A 21,857-nucleotide genomic window follows, 5' to 3' on the forward strand; every position below is an offset into this window, starting at 1 on the left:
CTGAAGCTGTATCCGTACCCATTGGATGCAGTGATCACAATATAGTGGCTATATCTAGAAGAACCAAAGTTCCAAAAGCTGGGTCTAAAATAGTGTATATGAGATCATACAAAAGTTTTTGCTGTGACTCTTGTGGTTGATGTAAAAAATATTTGTTGGTCAGATGTGATCAATAAGGAGCATCCAGATGCTGCACTTGATTAATTTATGAAATTGCTTCTTCCAATTATTGATAAACATGCATCTGTTAAGAAACTGACTGTTAGAACTGTTAAGGCTCCATGGATTGATGAGAAATTGAAAAATGGTATGGTTGAAAGAGATGGGGCAAAAGGAGTGGCTAATAAATCTGGCTGCACATCTGACTGGCTGATTTACTGCATATTTATACGTTATGTGACTAAACTTAACAAAAAGAAGAAGAAACTGTATTATGAAGCCAAGATCAATGATATCAAGAATGATGGAGAAAAAAACTTTGATGTACAAATTCAACTCTATCTTTCATCGAATCAGATGGCTTATTCATCACAAAACCATTTGATATTGGCAATTATTTTTATGATGACTTAATTGGCAAAGTGGGCAAACTTAAGCAAGAAATGCCAACAATGAACAATAAGCCACGGTATTCATGCATTGTTCATTTACTGTCATATCTTTAATCTGAGTCTAGAGGAAGGTGTTTGTCCTCAGGCCTGGAGGGAAGCCAAAGTCATTCCGCTACCCAAGCAAAGTTGATAGAGAAAGGCCGATAGCCGACAGACTAGAAAAGGCCGATATCGGCCCAATATATCGGCTCGGACGATTATCGGTCATTCTCTAACACATATGCCACATCACATTCCAGTCCCAAAATAGAATAGGGCTTATGGTGCAAACAGCTAGGCCCACAGTTTGTAACGGTTCTGATTTGAAAAGACGTGTTGTTTCGCAGCAATGGGTCTTCGCTATTTTGATTATTGATCACCTGAAAATAAAATTGTTTAGCCTATGAGAGTTTGAGATGCATGTCTGAGAGTTTATGGTCGCATTCACCGATATTGGTTTTGGCGCTAAACCTTTGTTTGGGCTCATTAGATATTCCTACTCCTTTTCCATTCTTGCATTTGTTAATTAAAAGTTACAACTACGATGTGACTATGTTTAACATTTAAATCATTGAGCTACATTTCCCTTGGAATTGAGATTCGTCATGTTTCCGGCCGCAGTTTGACAGGCAAACTGAAGTGCATTTGAGGGTAGGTTTATCCAGTGTTGCTGGTCAGGCTAATGTTTTCAATTCCCAGGGAGGGCATGTTTCTATCCTTATGTTCTATTTTTGCTTATGGTTAATTAGGAAATTGGTATGCTCTGGTTGCATTCTGGGTAAGGGGTGTCTTATTTAAACCTGGTCATTACCGTCTTGGCCTGACAAGGGGACATGTCAGCATGCCGGTGCATATTTAAAGCCTATGTCTTCTTTTGAAAGAGCGCTAGCCTACTTCTATTTTGACTCAGTTCAGTTTATGTCCCTTTCATCATTCTGCTTGTGATTTTCGTTGAACAAGCCTATACTAAATACCGTTTTTGCCGGGCTTTATATCTTCAAATTTACTGTTAACAAAAGCCCCATCCTGGGCAATCACACCATAGGCTACCATCATTGTCTGTCATCTCACTCCAACATCCACCGCGACGACCTACCTCACACAGCTGAAGATGCTAATATCGGTTGCCTGTGGTTACTGTTTGAATCTGTTGCAGACACAACCCTGGAAGAGGAGAGCCTCTGATCACAACTATAGATAATTGCAAGACACCATCCGCACCTGCCAGAAATGTACAATGACTGTTCCAACGACACAATATTAAACAAGGCAACAATAAACGTGTCGTACCCCACGAATGACGCAACGGCCATTTAAAAAAATCTGCAAAACCTTTTACCCTTTCTCTATGTCTATCTCTCTCTCCTTCTCTTTCACTTTCTGGGAGCAAGTGGTAGGGTCGGGGAGTGTGTCTGTGCTGTGGAGTGGAGGCTTGCTGTGCCCTGGAGGAAATTCTCAGGGCGATCGATGGGGCGGATTAGGACCGGCTTTGGGGCTCAGAGGCCTGGATCTGAACAGTACTCTCAGGAGGGACCAGGGAGAGCCAGAGGGGAGAACCAGGGGGAGAGAAAGGGGGAGAGTCATGGGTAGAGAGGGGAGAACCAGGGGGAGAGAGAGGGGAGTCAGGGGAAGAGAGGGGAAAGGCTAACTTGTAACTGTCAGCAGGCAGCGTGAGGGGCGGCCAGCCTGGGAATGGTAGGGGTAGGTTGATGTGAGTGGCACTCTGTGTCCCCCACATAAGTATTAAGTATTTTTTCATGACTTGAGGGAAGGTGTGGATAAAGATACAAGCCTATGTTTGTTCTGACTTTACGAGAGCCACACCACAGATGCCGTAATGTTGCCTCACAACATGATGAGCCAGGTCATTTTTGGTCTATCTGTGTGTAGAAAGTCTGTTTCTCATGATCGGTCAGCTCATTTGCTTTCACGCCATTCTCCCCTGGGTGGGCACGGTTGGAGCCATGATTGATTTCGGAATGGAGAAAGGGAGAGAGGGAGAAGAAACAGTAGAAGACCATGGGGAAATTACGGCAGAGCTTGGTGGACCTAGAATTAAACAGCATAATTAATCACGCAAAAAACAAGCACGTACTGTAGCTCATACATTTATTATTAGCATTTTTTCCACTTCAGGAAAATGCAATCAGCGCACATGTTGGGACCAACTAAAACACGCATACGACAGTTAGGCCAGCCACCCATTTTGATGGACCACTGACCCCTAAAGGTGTCCCTGTATCAGTTCGACTTAATGGTTTATTATTCACATTATCCTCTTCACTCTCCCCCCCCTCATGACATGAATGTAACTACCAGCACAAGTCCCAAAAACGTGTTGTTTGGTCTTTACTATTATGTTACGTTCCATTTGCACATTTTACACACAATGGCATTGGCCTATTAGAAAACAGTGGAGGTTCTTCAGAGGAGGACGCAAGGGCCATCCTAATCGGTGAATTTCATAAAAATAAAAATTGTGAAACATAAAAAAAGTTATCCTTTTTAGATAAAACTATACTAAATATATTCACATCAACAAATAACTGATTAAAACACACTGTTCTGCATCAAAGGTCTACAGTAGCTTCAACAGCACCCTCTAGGGTAGCACCATTATGTACCCGGAGGACAGCTATTTTCCGGCCTCTTCTGGGTACATGGGTCATGGTCCTCACACCCTTCCATAAACTTACACAGTAATTATGACGACTTCCGGAGGACGTCCTCTAACCTATCAGAGCTCTTGCAGCATGAACTGACATGTCCATCCAATCAAAGCATCAGAGAATTAATTTAGTACTGAAAGCATAAGCTACAGCTAGCTAGCACTGCAGTGTATAAAGTGTGGTGAGTTAGTTGACTCAAAGAGAAAGACAATAGTTGAACAGTTTTGAACATATTCATTTCTTCAAAAATTAAGGAGAAGCAGGAGAGAGATAGCTATATTTCGTTGTATTTTGTTCTTCTTCTTAGTTCACCTTTCAGTTACTTAGCTAATGCAGCTAATTTAGCCTACTCAACAACCTGAATCAAACAGAATGGAACGCTATTCATGTTAGCTAGCTGGCTAAGGCTATCCAACACTGGAACTCCTCCAAGTCAAGGTAAGCTTTCGGTTTTATTAATTTATTGCCACCTGGTCAATAACTGCTAAACTGCTTGCTGTACACTGCATGATTGTAAACATGGACTGGATTATGGGTTTACTAACGTGTTCGTTCTAATAACGAGCTATGCTGACTATGACGTTAGCTAATATCGTGACAATGATGTTGCGGTTAGAGGTTGTGGTATGAAGGTTTGGCTTGGAGAGGTTTTTCCACCTGGTCAGAGACAGCTGAAGTCCACAAGCGAAGGGAAAAGGTGAGAGGAGGAGAGCGCGTAAATGCGAGAAGGAATTATGCAACGGGCAAAGTGATGATGCTGTATGTGGCTGCTATGAAAATGAACTGTGTGTGCAGGTGATCAGGGGTGTAGTCCGCCGATTCTGTTGCAAAACGTTTCATAAATGGAAACAAACAGAATGAAACTGGGATGGACCAACCTGAATTTGTCCAAAAGAAACTCGTTTTAGTTGCAAAACGGAATGCTTTGCAAGTGTTTGGACTAATGATTACACCCCAGATCAGCTAGATGCAGGCAAGTGTTCAAGATGGTATTGAATGTAGAGTTGAAGTCAGAAGTTTACATACACCTTAGCCAAGTACAGTTAAACTCCGTTTTTCACAATTCCTGACATATAATCCCAGTAAAAATTATTTGTTTTAGGTCAGTTAGGATCACCACTTTATTTTAAGAATGTGAAATGTCAGAATAATAAAAGAGAGAATGATTTATTTCAGCTTTTATTTATTTCATCACATTCCCAGTGAGTCAGAAGTTTACATACACTCAATTAGTATTTACCAGCATTGCCTTTAAATTGTTTAACTTGGGTCAAACATTTCGGGTAGCCTTCCACAAGCTTCCCACAATACGTTGGGTGAATTTTGGCCCATTCCTCCTGACAAAGCTGGTGTAACCGGGTCAGGTTTGTAGGCCTCCTTGCTCGCACATGCTTTTTCAGTTCTGCCCACACATTTTCTATCGGATTGAGGTCAGGGCTTTGTGATGGCCACTCCAATACCTTGACTTTGTTGTCCTTAAGCCATTTTGCCACAACTTTGGAAGTATGCTTGGGGTCATTGTCCATTTGGAAGACACATTTGCGACCAAGCTTTAACTTCCTGACTGATGTCTTGAGATGTTGCTTCAATATATCCACATACATTTCCTCCCTCATGATGCCATCTATTTTGTGACGTTCACCAGTCCCTCCTGCAGCAAAGCACCCCCACAACATGATGCTGCCACCCCCGTGCGTCACAGTTGGGATGGTGTTCTTCGGCTTGCAAGTCTCCCCCTTTTTCCTCCAAACATAATGATGGTCATTATGGCCAAACAGTTCTGTTTTTTGTTTCATCAGACCAGAGGACATTTCTCCAAAAAGTATGATTTTTGTCCCCATGTGCAGTTGCAAACCGTAGTCTGGCTTTTTTATGGTGGTTTTGGAGCAGTGGCTTCTTCCTTGCTGAGCGGCTTATCAGGTGATGTTGATATAGGACTTGTTTTACTGTGGATATAGATACTTTTGTACCTGTTTCCTCCAGCATCTTCACAACGTTTTTTGCTGTTGTTCTGGGATTGATTTGCACTTTTCGCACCAAAGTACGTTAATCTCCAGGAGACAGAACGCGTCTCCTTCCTGAGCGGTATGACGCCTGCGTGGTCCCATGGTGTTTATACTTGTGTACTATTGTTTGTACAGATGAACGTGGTACCTTCAGGCGTTTGGAAATTGCTCCCAAGGATGAACCAGACTTGTGGAGGTCTACAATTTTTTGGCTGATTTCTTTTGATTTTCCCATGATGTCAAACAGAGGCACTGAGTTTGAAGGTAGGCCTTGAAATACATCCACAGGTACACCTCCAATTGACTCAAATGATGTCACTTAGCCTATCAGAAGCATCTAAAGCCATGACATCATTTTCTGGAATTTTCCAAGCTGTTAAAGTCCTAACCGACTTGCCAAAACGATTGTTTGTTATTAACAAGAAATTTGTGGAGTGGTTGAAAAACGAGTTTTAATGCTTCCAACCTAAGTGTATGTAAACTTCCGACTTCAACTGTTTCACTGTCTGTAACTTTGATTAGTCAAATTTGTCTCTAGACATGTGCACCTACTTTATACATTTTAAACTAGGCTAGGTTGTAGCAACCTCATTATGGGTAGGCCTATAGGGCAAATCCATGTATTATTTAGTAGCCTAAACATATTGATGTTACATTGAGCTGGGTGAATGGAATATGAATGACAGTCATCCAATATGCTGTAATAGAAATGTGTCCATCCTCCTTAATCTTAATCGGCACTGACTGCCACTGGAATTTGACAAGTGTCCATGACCCCTCTTGCTGCCACCACATATAAACCCTCAACTCCCATTAACGTGTACATCCATCCAACCATCTCACTTTCAGCTGGTCAATAGGGCCCGTTCCCAGCGAGCGCCGTCATCAATCGAGGTATCAATACCGAAATACCACAGTGACCCAGACAATCAATGCCCACCTCGGGGAGAGAGAGGGCACCAAAATGCATCAATGAGAGTGATCGGCCCCAAGTCAGGCACGGACAGCGGTATTGATAAGACCATTTCCACCTGTAGGGATGGGAGCGCGTGAGCCGGAGAGGGCCGCATCTGAATTCAATACCCTCAGCAGCTTCGAGTGAGCTCCAGAAAGACACGGATGAACGGAGATACGTGCCTCGACTGATCATAAGAGCAGCCGGACCAGAACGAAGAATCTTCTCTCTGTTTCTCCTCCACTTTCCCCAGAACTTTTCAATCACACCTTGTGACATAAAACAACGGTACGTATGCTTATACAATGACTGTCTTTTTGTTGTATTTTAAAGTAGGTTAAGTATTCTTTACCATCTCTGGAGTGAGCATTGTGCAAAGGGCCTATCTGCTGCTTTTGCAGTTTTCTGGGTTGAACTTCACGTTTCATGCTGTGAGAGAAGTAGTCGAGGTTTAACGTCAAGATTATAAATCTGATATGGGCCGTATTAAATTATATTGATCCCAATGTGCGGTATAAAGCGTTGTCTAAGAGTTAACACCCAAACATCGGCCCACGCGCTCCTGTCTCATGCTCAGAAGCAATGGGACAGACTATCTAAACGTGTGACAAGGAAGCCGCCCAATGGTAGTCTTGTGTAAGCACAGCACAGCCTGGTAGTGAGCGTAGACCAATTACCGGTATATATACCTGTGGTGCGCGGGTCAGCTGTTTGTTCATCCGCAACCGCGGGACTATTATAAAATGAATATCTGACGCCAGCTGTAGCCTGCAATCAAAGACGGCGAAACGATTTTTTCACAGGGGGTGCAGGATTTTTGGCATGATTTAGATATGTTTCGGCTTAGAATTTCCGACATTTTGGTAGGCTGTGTGTTAGTCAATTTAGATACATTAGTTTAGTCTATAATTAGATACATGCAGCTTCTCTTCTGTTACTCTAGAATACGAAATAAACCCTTGTAAAATTTTCTCTGTCATCTTCTTTTGCGGATTAAAGACGTTTAGGGACCGGGAAAAAAATGAAATGACCCCCCCCCAAAAAATACATTAAAAAAAGAAAAGATTTTCGGTGCAAAATGTCCTCAATAATTCAGCTTGACTGGTTGTAAGGAAATACAAAGCTCTGTAAATGACCCAACATGTTTCTGATAAGATTTCAGTTTGGCCTGGAAGCATATTTTATGTGGTTGAAATACCATCAGCTTTTATGATGCCGATAAAGATAGCACCTCTACAGATGGTATCGAACTGAGCATTTGCATTCTCTCAAGATGCTGAAATAAAAATCATATTTCTCCACACCTCTTCCTGAGTAAACATTTTGCCTACATTTGGTGTATAATTTTACTGCAAGAAATGCTGAATTCTGATGGAGTTAAAATGAAGGCTATCTGAAAGGTTAAAGACCTACAGTCAGTGTCCAGATTTTTAACCCATATGAACTGTAAGCTACAGATACCTTGATGTGCCATAGGCCTATTTGAGGTCTTGTGACTGTCGAATTTGTATAGCGCCTCACAATCACCACACATAACATCGCCGGCACTGCTATCATCCTCTTTCACCACTTCACCAAATCTTTCCCATTACTTTTCTGATCCTCCCTTCTCTTTATTTTAAACTCTCCTTTTGCAGCTTGTGTATGTGGCTGCTATGAAAGTGAACTGTGTTTGCAGGTGATTTTATCCAATAGAAACTCTCGTTTGCAACTGCAGGACTAATGATTACACCCGAGATTAGCTAGATGCAGGCAAGAGTGTACAACTGAATGCCTTCAACTGAATGTTGTCTTCCACATTTAACTCCTCTGAATCAGAGAGGTGAATGACAGTCATCCAATATGCTGAAATAAAAATGATCTTATCTTAAATGGCACCGACCGCCACTGACTCCAACATTGTCCTTTTTGTCTCCGTGGATTGACATGAACTTTTTCTGCCTGTTACCAACAGCATTTGGCGATTGGCTTGTAGGCTATTTGGGCATGTACAGTTAGGCCCTAAAGCTTATGCACTAATGCCAGATAGCCTAAAATAATGAAAGAAACCCCTCAATGTAGCCTATAGATATAAATTGCACAATAATTATACATTTATGGATTTTTTTAAGGCATTGTTTTCTCTTTATTCAACCTGCCCGCCAGCCGCCCTTCATCCACACAATATTTAATGTCCTTAAAACCTGGCTGCCCAGCGTATAAAACCCTGGGTTATGAGTCAACCTGTGCATCACTAATATATAAATCATTGGTGTGTAGGCCAACAGATGGGTAGGTATCAGCTGTTTTCCTTTTGAATGTGGCAAAATACACGTACTTTACTCTCAAAATCTAACTATACTGAACAAAAATATAAACGCAACATGCAACCATTTCAACGATTTTACAGAGTTACAGTTCATATAAGGAAACCAGTCAATTGAAATACATTCATTAGGCCCTAATCTATGGATTTCACATGACTGGGCAGGGGTGCAGCCATGGGTGGGCCTGGGAGGGCATAGGCCCACCCTCTGGGAAGCCAGTCCCAGCCAATCAGAAGGAGTTTTACCCCATAAAAGGGCATAAATACTCCTCAGTTTCATCAGCTGTCCGGTTGACTGGTCTCAGATGATCCTGCAGGTGAAGGAGCCGAATGTGGAGGTCCTGGCCTGGCTTGGTTACACGTAGTCTGCGGTTGTCTGGCCGGTTGGACAAACTGCCAAATTCTCTAAAACGACATTGGAGGCGTCTTATGGTAGAGAAATGAACATTCAATGCTCTGGCAACAGCTCTGGTGGACATTCCTGAGTCAGAATGCCAATTGTGCGCTCCCTCAAAATGTAGATATCTGTGGCATTGTGTTGTGTGACAAAACTGCACATTTAAGAGTGGCCTTTTATTGTATCCAGCACAAGATGCAACTGTAATTATCATGCTGTTTAATCAGTTTCTTGATATGCCACACCTGTCAATTTGATGGATTATCTTGGCAAAGGAGAAATGCTCACGAACAGGGATGTAAAATTTGAGCAAAATAAGCTTTTTGCGCATATGGAAAAATTCTGGGATCTTTTATTTCAGCTCATTAAAACATGGGACCAACACTTTACATGTTGTGTTTATATTTTTGTTCAGTATACATTCAATCTAAATTATATTTCCTGCTGATAAGTGGTCTAGGTAAGAAACCTTAGCATCACTGTCCTTGTCTCTCTTTGTGATGACTTGATTGGTTGAAACCAAAATGATTAAGTCCTATCCAGACATCCAAAAATGAGGAGGGGAGTACTAGACACCACCTCTATTCTAACCGAGTCCCTATACCCTGATCATTAATGCGATGGTGGCTCCACCTCAAGGTCATCAAACCATCCACGGCTCCCCCTTGACACCCCCTAAAGGTCAGAGGTCAGTCTTCCTGTGTGCTCATGAGGCTGCCCTTTTCAGTCCCAATCAGCAGCTCTTTTTCCCAGCGCCCGAATGAAGAGACGCGTGACAAAGGTCATGGAAATGGATTTCCTTTGCATTTGACTGGATGAAAAGGTCAGAGGAAGGGCACCCCAAAATGGCACACAACCCTGCAACCTCACGGGAACTATGGGAATTGCTGTGCCACTGTGACCTCCAAACAGACCCATCATAGGAAGAGACCAGTGGTGGAAAAAGTACCAAATGGTCATACTTGAGTAAAAGTAAAGATACCTTAATAGAAAATGACTCAAGTAAAAGTGAAAGTCACCCAGTAAAATACTACTTGAGTAAAAGTCTAAAAGTATTTGGTTTTAACTATACTTAAGTATCAAAAGTAAATGTAATTGCTAAAATATACTTAAGTATCAAAAGTAAGAGTACAAATCATTTCAAATGATATTAAGCAAACCAGACGGCACTATTTTCTTGTTTTTTAAATTTACGGATAGCCAGGAGCACACTCCTACAAACGAAGCATGTGTGTTTAGTGAGTCTGACAGATCAGAGGCAGTAGAGATGACCAGGGTGATCTGTTGATAAGTGTGTGAATTGGACCATTTTCCTGTCCTGCTAAGTATTCAAAATGTAACGAGTACTTTTGGGTGTCAGGGAAAATGTATGGTGTAAAAAGTACATTATTTTCTTCAGGAATGTAGTAAAGTAAAAGTTGTCAAAAAATATAAATAGTAAAGTACATAGTACAGCTATTCTAGTGTTCTAGGCAGTTTTCATTGGGAAAAGTCACTTGACTACACTAGAAGTTAATAATGATTAAACACCTGTCAACTGTAGAAAACGAATTACTCAGGCCCAACGCCCCATGAGGAGCATAGGCCATCAATGACGCCGGCTTCTCCTGCGAACTCGACATTGGGCAGTTTTCTGAATTTCATTCCAGGAGTAGCCAATCTTTCTGTGGAAATAAGTTGTATTAATTCCTTTCATTCATTAATTCGTTCATTCATTTCCAGAAAGCCGTGGATGGTTTGATGAGTCGGTGGGTTTGCACAGACAGACAGGAGGCAGGTTTTACAAGATTGATTTATTAACTATAATACAGGTCATGTAAGGCCTTGCTGTATACACCATTCCTATTGAGACAAATTACCATACTCTTAGCAAATAATGACAGCATTTTTTTTTGTGTTGATGTATTTTTTCAGTTTACTTTTTAACTTTTTTTTCTCAATCTTTTATACAGGTTTAATTTTTTTCCATCATTTTTATTTTATTTTTAATCTTCTTGTCTTAAATACTGAGAGTGGTCGAGCCCCCTCCCTTGCCTGGGCAAAAATCATGCACTATACTGGGCTGGTCTCTTCACCATTCACAAAATTGTTAAAAAACGTTTTATTTTATTTTTTATTATTAAAAGAAAAAAGAAAAACAATTCTATCACCATTGACTAAAGGGCAAAGTGTTAGACCCCCTAACATACAAATAAACAACCATTTGAATATAGTTTGCTTGTTTCTCATTTTAACTTAACAGACCACCTGTCACCATTGTTGCAAAGAATAAAATAAGAAATGATGCAGCCACATAAGATCGCAGAACCAAAGTCACATTTTTAATACGATTGCTTTTTTCTTCTCTCCATTTGTCGCTTTGCTTCCTCTCTCCCCCACCCTTTTTTTGCACAGTCTTTGGCTGCCTCACAGTCTGTTCAGTATTAACACATTGATATACACAGGGAATGCCACTGGCCGGCATTCAAAAGTACCAAAGTTTCCCCCCCCCCCCCCCCCATTCTCCATCTCCCAAATATTGATCCCATTCACATCTCTCTCGCTCTCTCTCTCTCTCTCTCACTCACTCACTCTCCATCTGTGAAAAGTAAACCTATAGGTAACTAAGGGGATAACTGTGGTCAGGTCCATGTTACATTAAGTGGGGTAATGACCGTGAGGATAAATGCAGTCTCCACTGTAAGCGACATGGTCTTTCTTTAGGGTTGAGTTACACAGCTCAAATGACATCAGTCCCTAACACAGACATGTCATATAGGTAGTGTATACTGACAAGAGATCATTGGGTTGGCGTCAGGGTATAACTTCAGTGATTTGCAGGGAGGCCTGTCAGTCAAGACGATGGGAGCTGGAGAGACGTGGAGACAGGCATGAGTGTGTAAAGCCGAGGGTCAAAATGAAACCAATTTCATGACCTTGGTTTCACTCTTTCTAATGTGTGCGGACACACACACACACACTAACGATCAAACAGGTTTCTATGACAACCACAGACAGGACCATGGAATTCCGCAGTCATCAACACAGATGAATAGACTGTCTGTTCTGCTCCATCCCGGAGCGTCTCTCTGGACCAGGGAACAGAGCCGTGTCAAAAGAGGGCAGGGATACCAAGTGGTGCCAACCAGGAAGTGGGATACCAATAAACATAGGATGGCACTGAGGGACTATCAACACCATTGGCTGCGTTTCAATACACTAAACTTGCTTCCTCATCTCCTTTCCTTCGTGTGCATCCCGGTCACACTCAGCTGAATGGATGTGAACAGCTATCCTGAGCCAGCCTCAGTACAAAAACACATGACTACACATCACCAAGTACTGCCAACTAGCAGTTGCACAGCTGGACACTGGACTAGTCACTGGACTGTCTGCATCATGGACAGCTGACATGAACATCTATGTTGCCATACACTTCCTCAACACCACACTCTGGAGAGTATATATCTGGAGCAAAGTGCTGGCAGCCTAGCAACACAACAGATATGATCATCCACAGGCTAATCTCAACGCAGTTAAAATGGCTTTCATAGTATAGACTCTCCATCTATGTTATATACAAAGAATTCCTATTGGGCTCAATATGTCCATTTGACTTGACATTCAACAGATAAATATGGGGGATTATGCATATGGAAAGATCTGTTACACACAAGGGGGGGGGGGGGGTAGTGTTCCGCCCATGCAGTGGTGGGTGAGGTCATAGCTGCAGTAACTATGTTGTCCACCAGATGGCAATGGTGTGTTCTCAGAGAGGTGGCTACATGACTTCACAACGCATTAAACGTGGTGAGAAAGTGTTTTGTCGCACTTCTCACTAAAAGGGCTCCCAAAAGTGCTCTGCAGTCTCTCAATCTCAATAAACTTCAGAGAGCTCTACACTAATGATTCTCGCGCTCTCTACCATATTAGAAGCATGTGCACGCACACACACACACACACACACACAGGTCATGCTCCCATGTCTCTCCAGGCTTTCAAACCCCTCATGGGTAACAGGAGGAAGAGGGAATTCCCTGCCACCACTTCCCAATGCCTCCTGGGATCCTTAAGGGAATCGTTATGGCTGTTCCTCTCTGCATTCCGTGTCGAAGAGCCCTAAATGCTTTTCAGAGTCCGTAAAGTGCATCCCTGAATCCCACCCCTTCCCGATCCCTATCCTTATCCCTCCTAATTCTCCCTGTCAGTTATTCCCGCCCTTCACAGAAAGCAGAAGGGCCAATGAGAAGTAAGCATGGACATCTGACAGGAGGGACTTGCTGTGTGAGAGTGCATGCTGATCGGTCAGTCATCAACGGAGCACTCTCCAAAACTGATCCACAGTTTGAAAATCTAAATGGAAGCATAAGGGGGAAAGAGAAAGGAAGGGGTGGAACAACATTAAACATCCGGAAGAAATGGGAGTAAAGATATCCTCTTTAATCAAAAGAAAAACGTCTCTCAGCGTTGCTTGGAGGCTCGGGGGCATGGGGTCAGAGGAGACAGAAATGAACGGAGGAGATCTCCCAAGATGCTGAGGGTGTGAGAGCACCCATCGTTCCGTGCTCCAGCCTCCCTGCAGATCCAGTTAGTTGAGACTTTTGTTCTTGGCGTTATCTCTGGTTGTAATGGACACTGAAGCGGAGGGGGTTGGGGGGGGGGGGGGTTTAGGAATGAGTCTATTGAAGTGGAAGCTAGTCCATGTGGGAGAGGTGAAGCCTGCCTCTAGTCCATTTCCTGGTAACAATGGTCAAATAAACGCTGAGAAGCTACTGGTTAGGTCCTCCCTCCACATTGACCCAGGATCAACCTGGGGGGGACAGGGCAGTCGCTGGCAATCCACAGCCCCATCGCGGTGAGTGGCGGTGAGGCGAGGAAGGTGGGGCACTGGGGAGTGGTTTTAGAGTCCAGCTAGAAGGTCCATATAGTTCATGCTCTTCCCACACTTCCCCCAAAGATACCCTGCCTAGCTACGGTCAGAAGTTCTGAAGGTTTTTTTATGTTTGGGGAGGGACATGACACATGGTGTTTCCCTGGGTGTTACTCCCTCACTGAGCCCAAATGACACGGGCTGACGACACAGGGGTGTCCGGGCGAGGCTCCAGTGGGAGGGCAGCAAAGTGTGTGTTGGAGGGGGAGGTACTCTCTAAGGCAGTGGAGAAGGGGGCAGAAGAAGTGGTAGAGAAGAGAGACGAGTCAAGAGACTACAGTGGTATGGGAGGACAAGTCGTGGCTCTTGTGGCTCAAAAGTTCCTCTTTCCCACCCCCTCCCCTGCGTCATGTGTGTGTGTGTGTGTGTATATATCTTTAAACGCAATGGGGGTTGGATAACCCCCTCTCCCAACAGTTTTTCCCTATATGTACTGCATCTCACTCACCTGCTCATCTTCTCTTTTGCTTTCCCTGTCCCTAAAACTCACTCTCTTCTCTATCCCTCCATATTTCTCACCAAAATCTCTCCCACTTACGTTCTTCTCTCACCGCCCCCTCATACCTCCCTCTGAATCTCAAACTCCTTGCATCTCTCCCTCGCTAATCTCTTTCTTTCCTTCCATCCCTGGCTCACAGCATGTGTTGTTCCGTAGGGGGGTGATGGGGGTGCAGGGGGGGCAGCAGGGCCTGAATGGGGGACTGGGGGGTGTGTGGCGGGGACATCTGGGTATGGGGCGGCCCGTAGTGGGGGATGACGGGCGGCGTGGCGGGCATAACGTAAGGGGCCGGGGCGGGTGTGAGGGACGGAGAGCTGTAGGCCAAGGAGGAGTAGGCCGAGGTTCCCCCGTGGGAGGAGAGGGTGGCGGTGGGGGAGGCGTGCCCGCTAGGGGTGTCAGACAGGGGCTGATTGTAGAAGAAGAAAGCACACTGGTGGATGAAGGACTCGATGATTGTCTGGTAGGTCCGCGTGGCCGTCAGGGCGTCCATTGTTGTGAAGTCGGGCCGCATCAGAGTGGGCCAAAAACAGATGGACAGATTCTCACTAGTCATCAGGTTCAAACGGTTATTCTGGCTCACCCTGAGGGGGGGGGGAGGAGAGAGAGAGCGAGAGAGAGAGAGAGAGAGAGAGAGGAAAAGAGGGTTAATGGAGAGACAGATAGGGAGAGAGACAGAAAACACAACGTAAATTGTTCAAGGAATCATAAAGTGACATCATCTAGAAATCTAAACTCTGCCGGGTTTGTGACTCGACTGAATTTAAAGCTGACTCAAGCAGGCAGGGTGGAAGGTCAAAGGTCGCAGGGTGGATGACTGTTACTGTAGTCAGCGCGGCCGTCACAGCTCTGTCACCTAAGCCACTCACTTGTTCAAGTGATTGATGACGTATTTGAAGACGTCGTAGTTTTCCCTGGGGAAACGGCGCAGGATGTCCTTCATGGCGTGAACCCGCTGATCCCTGTCGTTGATCTCTGATTCGGAGACAGGAGAGGTTAGAGAGAAAGAATGAAAGCACATGAATGCACACACACACACATACACACACAACCAGAGAAAGGTCCCACACATGCAGGGACAGGGAGGGGGAAGCATGGCACACACTGACACAAACTGAAATCACAGCTGAGAGTCAGCGTTGACTTAACAAAGCATAGCAGTGATCACACACACACACACAGTTATAAACCCATACACACACACAGGTCCTCTGGGTGTACTGAGCCCAATGGTAGGAGTGAGTCAGACAAGCTGATATCAGCACTCCAACACAGCCTGTCTTGTGTGTCTCCATGTGAGCGAGGCAGATGGAGTCACACACACACACACACACACACACACACACACACACACACACACACACACACACACACACACACACACACACACACACACACACACACACACACACACACACACACACACACACACACACACACACAGCCTTTCACGTTATCCAGCTCCTTCAAAACCCAGTTGTGTTCACTTCTTCTGCAGTCTACAGTCATACACAGAGTTCTGCAATCCATCCTGTAAGCGTTTGTTTTTTAACTCCTCTTTAAACAGTGTGTGTAGTGTCTCTCTCCTGCTGCAGGCTGCAGGGTTTCATCAGGGCTTTGTCACGGCTCAAGGGCCTCGCACACACAGGCACGCACACACAATCCGCTCACTGAGTTGACGGCCGCCCTCCAGAGTACAGGTACATCTCTGGGCCGCGACGCTACACCTTAAATCTCCACGACGACGGATTACAAAATGCAATGGGAGTGACAGACCGGAGAGGAAAGAAGTGCACTTCTTAATCTGACATTCTGTATCGTTTTGTTTGTCTTTCTTCACAGGAAATGTATGCGTCTTCCATTGGAGGCGCCTCAAAGAGGAAAGGGGAGGACCATCCTACTCAGTGAATTTCATCAAAATAAAATTGTGAAACATTAAGCGATCCTTTTTAGATAAAACGATACTAAATATATTTGCGTCACCAAATCATTTATTAAAACACACTATTTTGAAGGTCTATAGTAGCATCAACAGCACTCTATAGGGTAGCACTGTGGTGTACCCGGAGGACAGCTAGCTTCCGTCCTCCTCTGAGTGCATTGACTTTAGTACAAAACCTAGGAGGCTTGTGGTTCTCACCTCCTTCCATAGACTTACACAGTAATTATGACAACTTCCGGAAGATGTCCTCCAACCTATCAGAGCTCTTGCATCATGAACTTACATGTTGTCCACCCAATCAAAGGATCAGAGAATGAATCTAATACTCAAATCATAACTACAGCTAGCTAGCACTGCATAAAATGTAGTTGACTCAAAGAGAGAGAAAGACAATAGTTGAATAGTTTTGAACAAATTCATTTATTAAAAAATGAAGGAGAAGCAAGAGAGAGATAGCTATATTGAGTTGTATTTCTTTTCACTTACTTAGCGAGTGAATGCAGCTAGCTAGTTTAGCCTACACAAACAACCGGCTCAAACAGAGAGGGAAACTGTTAGCTAGCTGGCTATAGCTATCCAACACTGGAACTCGTCCAAGTCAAGGTAAGCTTTTGGTTTTATTAATTTATTGCCACCGGGGCCCACCGGTGTAACTGATAAACTGCTTGCGGCTGACCATACACTGTACTGCATGACTGTAGCGGGTTTACAAATGTGTTAGTTCTAGTAGCTATGTTGACCACTACGTTAATATGGTGACAACAATGTAGGCCGCTGTGTGGAGTGGTTGGCGGTTTGGCTTGGAAATGTTTTTTTCTCCTGGTCACAGACTGCTGATGTGTTTGCGCACTGAAGTCCACAAGCGAAGGGAAAAGGTGAGAGGAAGAAGGCAGGTAGATGCGAGACGGAATTGTACAGCGATCAACGGGATCATGCTGTTTGTATGTGGCTGCTATGAAAGTGAACTGTGTTTGCGTGTGATCAGGGGTGAATTCATTCCGCCGATTCTGTTGAAAAAATGTTTCTTAAACGGAAGCAAACGGAATGAAACTGGGATAAACGTACCTCAATATGTCCAACAGAAACTCTTGTTAACAAGAGTTGGACTAATGTTTGCACTCTAGATCAGCTAGATGCAGGCTAGAGTGTGCAAGGCGGGATTGAATGCGTCAACGTCTGTTACCTTGATTACTCAAATTTCTCTCGACCTGTGCACCTACGTTGTAAACTTTCCTTCATAGGTTGTGGCAACCTCATGATGGGTATAGGGAAAAATCTTGTATCATGTAGTAGCCTAAACCTATATATGTTACATTGAGCTGGGTGAATGGAATATGAATGACAGTCACCCAGTATGCTGTAATAGAAATAAGGCCATGCTCATAAAAAAAATAAAAAAAGTGTCCTCCATCTTAAACGGCACTGGTTTCTTCATAGAGACCAAGTAGGTTAAGCAAGAACAACCCTAATCCATTCTCACCCCAAACCTCTTTCCCCAGCCACAGCCCCCCTCTCCCCAGTCCCCCTTTCTCTGACCCCCCCCCCCCCCCCTCCACCCCACACCCCAGCCCCATGTCTTACTGAAGGCCTCCACCAGTTCAATCTGATGGCTGTAGGGCACCAGTGGTTCAGGAAGCTCAGAGAAGAAGGCCTTCATGGCCCCGGCCACCGTGTGGATAGTGAAGTCCTTCTCCACCAGGTCCAGGTTATGGTCTAGCAGGGAGACAGAGAGTGAGGGAGAGACAGAGAGAGGGGATTCGTTAGAATAAGACATGGAAGAGACCCCCTGATTTAGGATATGATCTGCAAGAGACAACAAAATGAAACACACACACACACAAAAAGTCTGCCTTAAACTCATCCGTTTTACTGCTATAGTATCACTCCGCCTGGTGATAGACTAAAATACCCGACTAAACAAACCCCAACACCAGCGCGCAAAGTTCTGCATAACGGGATAAGCAGAACCCTGCTTATCCCGTTAGAAGGAACTGCACCCAATTGGCTCCAGCTTCTCAGCGAGTCTCTCTTATTCAGTGTGGCAGCTCAGTATAAGGGACCACACGGGAGAGAGTGGGAACAAAGTTCACAGCACCAGAAGCAAACTGATGATTACAACTATAAAGCAAGAGTAATCACAGGTGACCCCTGCCCTGCTGACACAGGCTTGTCGTACAACACACAGAGAAAGAGAAAGAGTGTGAGAGAAGGAAGGAGGAGAAGGATAAGAAAATTAAACTATTAAAAACCCTTCTCGGATTACTCTCTCGTATCTATGACAAACGTAGAGAAAGAGATCTAGGGAGATGGGGGGAATAGAAGGGGGGGGGAATTGACAGTGGAAGAGAGTTAGATAGACAGCGATGGTGAGAGGATAGCAAGGAAGGATGAAAAAGAGATGGAAAAAAAGAGTGGGGGACAAAAGAGAACCCGTGGTGTACATAACAGACCAGCTTCAGTGATAACACTGGGCCCAAGTCAGTTCTGACCCATTAATGTCTAGTGCTCTAGGGTTCAGACCGGTTTCCAGACCAGGCCTCAGAGTGAGCTCCAGATCTCAGTGCTCCTAAAGCCCGGTTCAGATACAACAGCCGACATAAGGAGAGACGAGACAAAACTAGCCAGGAGACGAGCGGTTGAGGCTGTTTCCATGGTAACGGCGACTCAATGACTCGATACAACTTTGATGCAACGTTTCCACTTGTCGTAGCACGGTGTTGTAGAAAACGAGTATCATGAAATACATGCCCCAGAAACAGGGCACATTTTGTGACGTGTCAGATAAATATCAGCAAGCTAGACAGCAGCAAAATAACTAGCTAGCAGTCTGCCTGGCTAAACGCAGAACGTCAGCACACTGCTCTCTGATTGGCTAAACGTCTTTAGCTCAGATCTGACATGTTGAACCTCCAACAACCCACATGAGACGTCCTAAAACTAGACGCTTCAGATCAAGAACACTTCGTTCCATAACTGCTTAAAACCGTCTTGTCTCGGCTGTTCTATCTGAACTGGGCTTTAGGTAATAGCTGATTTGTGGTTATGGGTTACCTGTGCTGTGAGGGGTGGCTAGGTAATAGCTGATTTGTGGTTATGGTCTACCTGTGCTGTGAGGGGTGGCTAGGTAATAGCTGATTTGTGGTTATGGTCTACCTGTGCTGTGACGGGTGGCTAGGTAATAGCTGATTTGTGGCTATGGGTTACCTGTGCTGTGAGGGGTGGCTAGGTAATAGCTGATTTGTGGCTATGGGTTACCTGTGCTGTGAGGGGTGGCTAGGTAATAGCTGATTTGTGGCTATGGGTTACCTGTGCTGTGAGGGGTGGCTAGGTAATAGCTGATTTGTGGCTATGGTCTACCTGTGCTGTGAGGGGTGGCTAGGTAATAGCTGATTTGTGGTTATGGTCTACCTGTGCTGTGAGGGGTGGCTAGGTAATAGCTGATTTGTGGTTATGGTCTACCTGTGCTGTGAGGGGTGGCTAGGTAATAGCTGATTTGTGGTTATGGTCTACCTGTGCTGTGAGGGGTGGCTAGGTAATAGCTGATTTGTGGTTATGGTCTACCTGTTCTGTGAGGGGTGGCTAGGTAATAGCTGATTTGTGGCTATGGTCTACCTGTGCTGTGAGGGGTGGCTAGGTAATAGCTGATTTGTGGCTATGGTCTACCTGTGCTGTGAGGGGTGGCTAGGTAATAGCTGATTTGTGGCTATGGTCTACCTGTGCTGTGAGGGGTGGCTAGGTAATAGCTGATTTGTGGCTATGGTCTACCTGTGCTGTGAGGGGTGGCTAGGTAATAGCTGATTTGTGGTTATGGTCTACCTGTGCTGTGAGGGGTGGCTAGGTAATAGCTGATTTGTGGCTATGGTCTACCTGTGCTGTGAGGGGTGGCTAGGTAATAGCTGATTTGTGGCTATGGTCTACCTGTGCTGTGAGGGGTGGCTAGGTAATAGCTGATTTGTGGCTATGGGTTACCTGTGCTGTGAGGGGTGGCTAGGTAATAGCTGATTTGTGGCTATGGGTTACCTGTGATGTGAGGGGTGGCTAGGTAATAGCTGATTTGTGGCTATGGGTTACCTGTGCTGTGACGGGTGGCTAGGTAATAGCTGATTTGTGGCTATGGTCTACCTGTGCTGTGAGGGGTGGCTAGGTAATAGCTGATTTGTGGCTATGGGTTACCTGTGCTGTGAGGGGTGGCTAGGTAATAGCTGATTTGTGGCTATGGGTTACCTGTGCTGTGAGGGGTGGCTAGGTAATAGCTGATTTGTGGCTATGGTCTACCTGTGCTGTGACGGGTGGCTAGGTAATAGCTGATTTGTGGCTATGGTCTACCTGTGCTGTGAGGGGTGGCTAGGTAATAGCTTATTTGTGGCTATGGGTTACCTGTGCTGTGAGGGGTGGCTAGGTAATAGCTGATTTGTGGCTATGGTCTACCTGTGCTGTGAGGGGTGGCTAGGTAATAGCTGATTTGTGGCTATGGTCTACCTGTGCTGTGAGGGGTGGCTAGGTAATAGCTGATTTGTGGCTATGGGTTACCTGTGCTGTGAGGGGTGGCTAGGTAATAGCTGATTTGTGGCTATGGTCTACCTGTGCTGTAGGTGTAATTGTATTGTCACCTTGGTCTAGCGTCCTGATCGATTGGACACAGGACTTCGCTTCTGATTACCTCAGCCGGATTCAGCCTTACCGATGTGCAGTGGTATGTGCAGTGGTATATACCAGCAAGCATGCTTCATTAACCAAACCAATCTGGAGGTAATTAACAGCCCACACCACACATACTCATGGACACACACACAGAAGCTACGCTACGGAGGAAGGCCTCTCCTTCCTGTAGATCAATGCTACAGATGCTCCCAGGTTAATTAGGTGAATCCATTGGACAACAAGCTTCTGGATAGATACAACACTGCACCTCTGTGGCCTGTTTGTGCCTAGGTATGGGAGTGTGTTTCTGCGTATTGGTGAGTTTGTGTGTGTGCATAGGTCAGTATGTGTACATGTAGACACCGACTACAGGTGGCATGTGGTCTGACAGCCCTACAATAATTACACTCAGTGGCCAGTGTACTAGGTACACCCATCAAGTACCGGGTCAGTCCCCCCTTTTCCTCCAGAACAACCTGAATTATTTGGGGCATGGAAACATTGCTCAATTGGTATAAAAGGGACCTAATGTGTGCCAGGAAAACATTTCCCACATCATTACACCAGGAGGGGACCATGGACTCATACTGCTAACGCCAAATCCTGACTCTGCCATCAGCATGACGCAACAGGAAGCAGGATTCATCAGACTAGACAATGTTTTTCCACTCCTCAATTGTCCAGTGTTGGTGATCACATGCCCACTGGAGCAGCTTCTTCTTGTTTTTAGCTGATAGGAGTGGAACCTGGTGTGGTCGTCTGCTGCAATAGCCCATCGGTGACAAGGACCGATGAGTTGTGCGTTTACGAAATGCCGTTCAGCACACCACTGTTGTACTGCGCCGTTAGTTGCCTGTGGCCCGCCTGTTAGCTTGCAGGATTCTTGCCATTCTCCTTCGACCTATCACCCACAGGAATGCCCCTGACTGGATGTTTTTTGTTTGGCG

At 44.9% G+C, this 21,857-nt stretch overlaps 1 protein-coding gene across 1 annotated transcript in view; it reads right to left on the reverse strand.

Annotated features, from left to right (window-relative positions):
• Positions 1-11,050: 11,050 nt before the first annotated feature.
• Positions 11,051-21,857, reverse strand: part of arhgap35a (Rho GTPase activating protein 35a) — an 87,978-nt gene continuing 77,171 nt past the window's right edge. Inside the window, exons 5-7 of the mRNA XM_038961581.1 lie at positions 17,851-17,982; positions 15,197-15,302; positions 11,051-14,911 (exon numbers count right to left, since the gene is read on the reverse strand). Coding sequence (XP_038817509.1) covers positions 14,464-14,911; positions 15,197-15,302; positions 17,851-17,982 — 686 coding nt within the window. The 3' untranslated portion in view covers positions 11,051-14,463. The remainder of the gene's footprint in view (positions 14,912-15,196; positions 15,303-17,850; positions 17,983-21,857) is intronic.

Source organism: Salvelinus namaycush, chromosome 23 (assembly GCF_016432855.1).
Source record: "Salvelinus namaycush isolate Seneca chromosome 23, SaNama_1.0, whole genome shotgun sequence".
NCBI classification, from domain to species: Eukaryota; Metazoa; Chordata; class Actinopteri; order Salmoniformes; family Salmonidae; genus Salvelinus; species Salvelinus namaycush.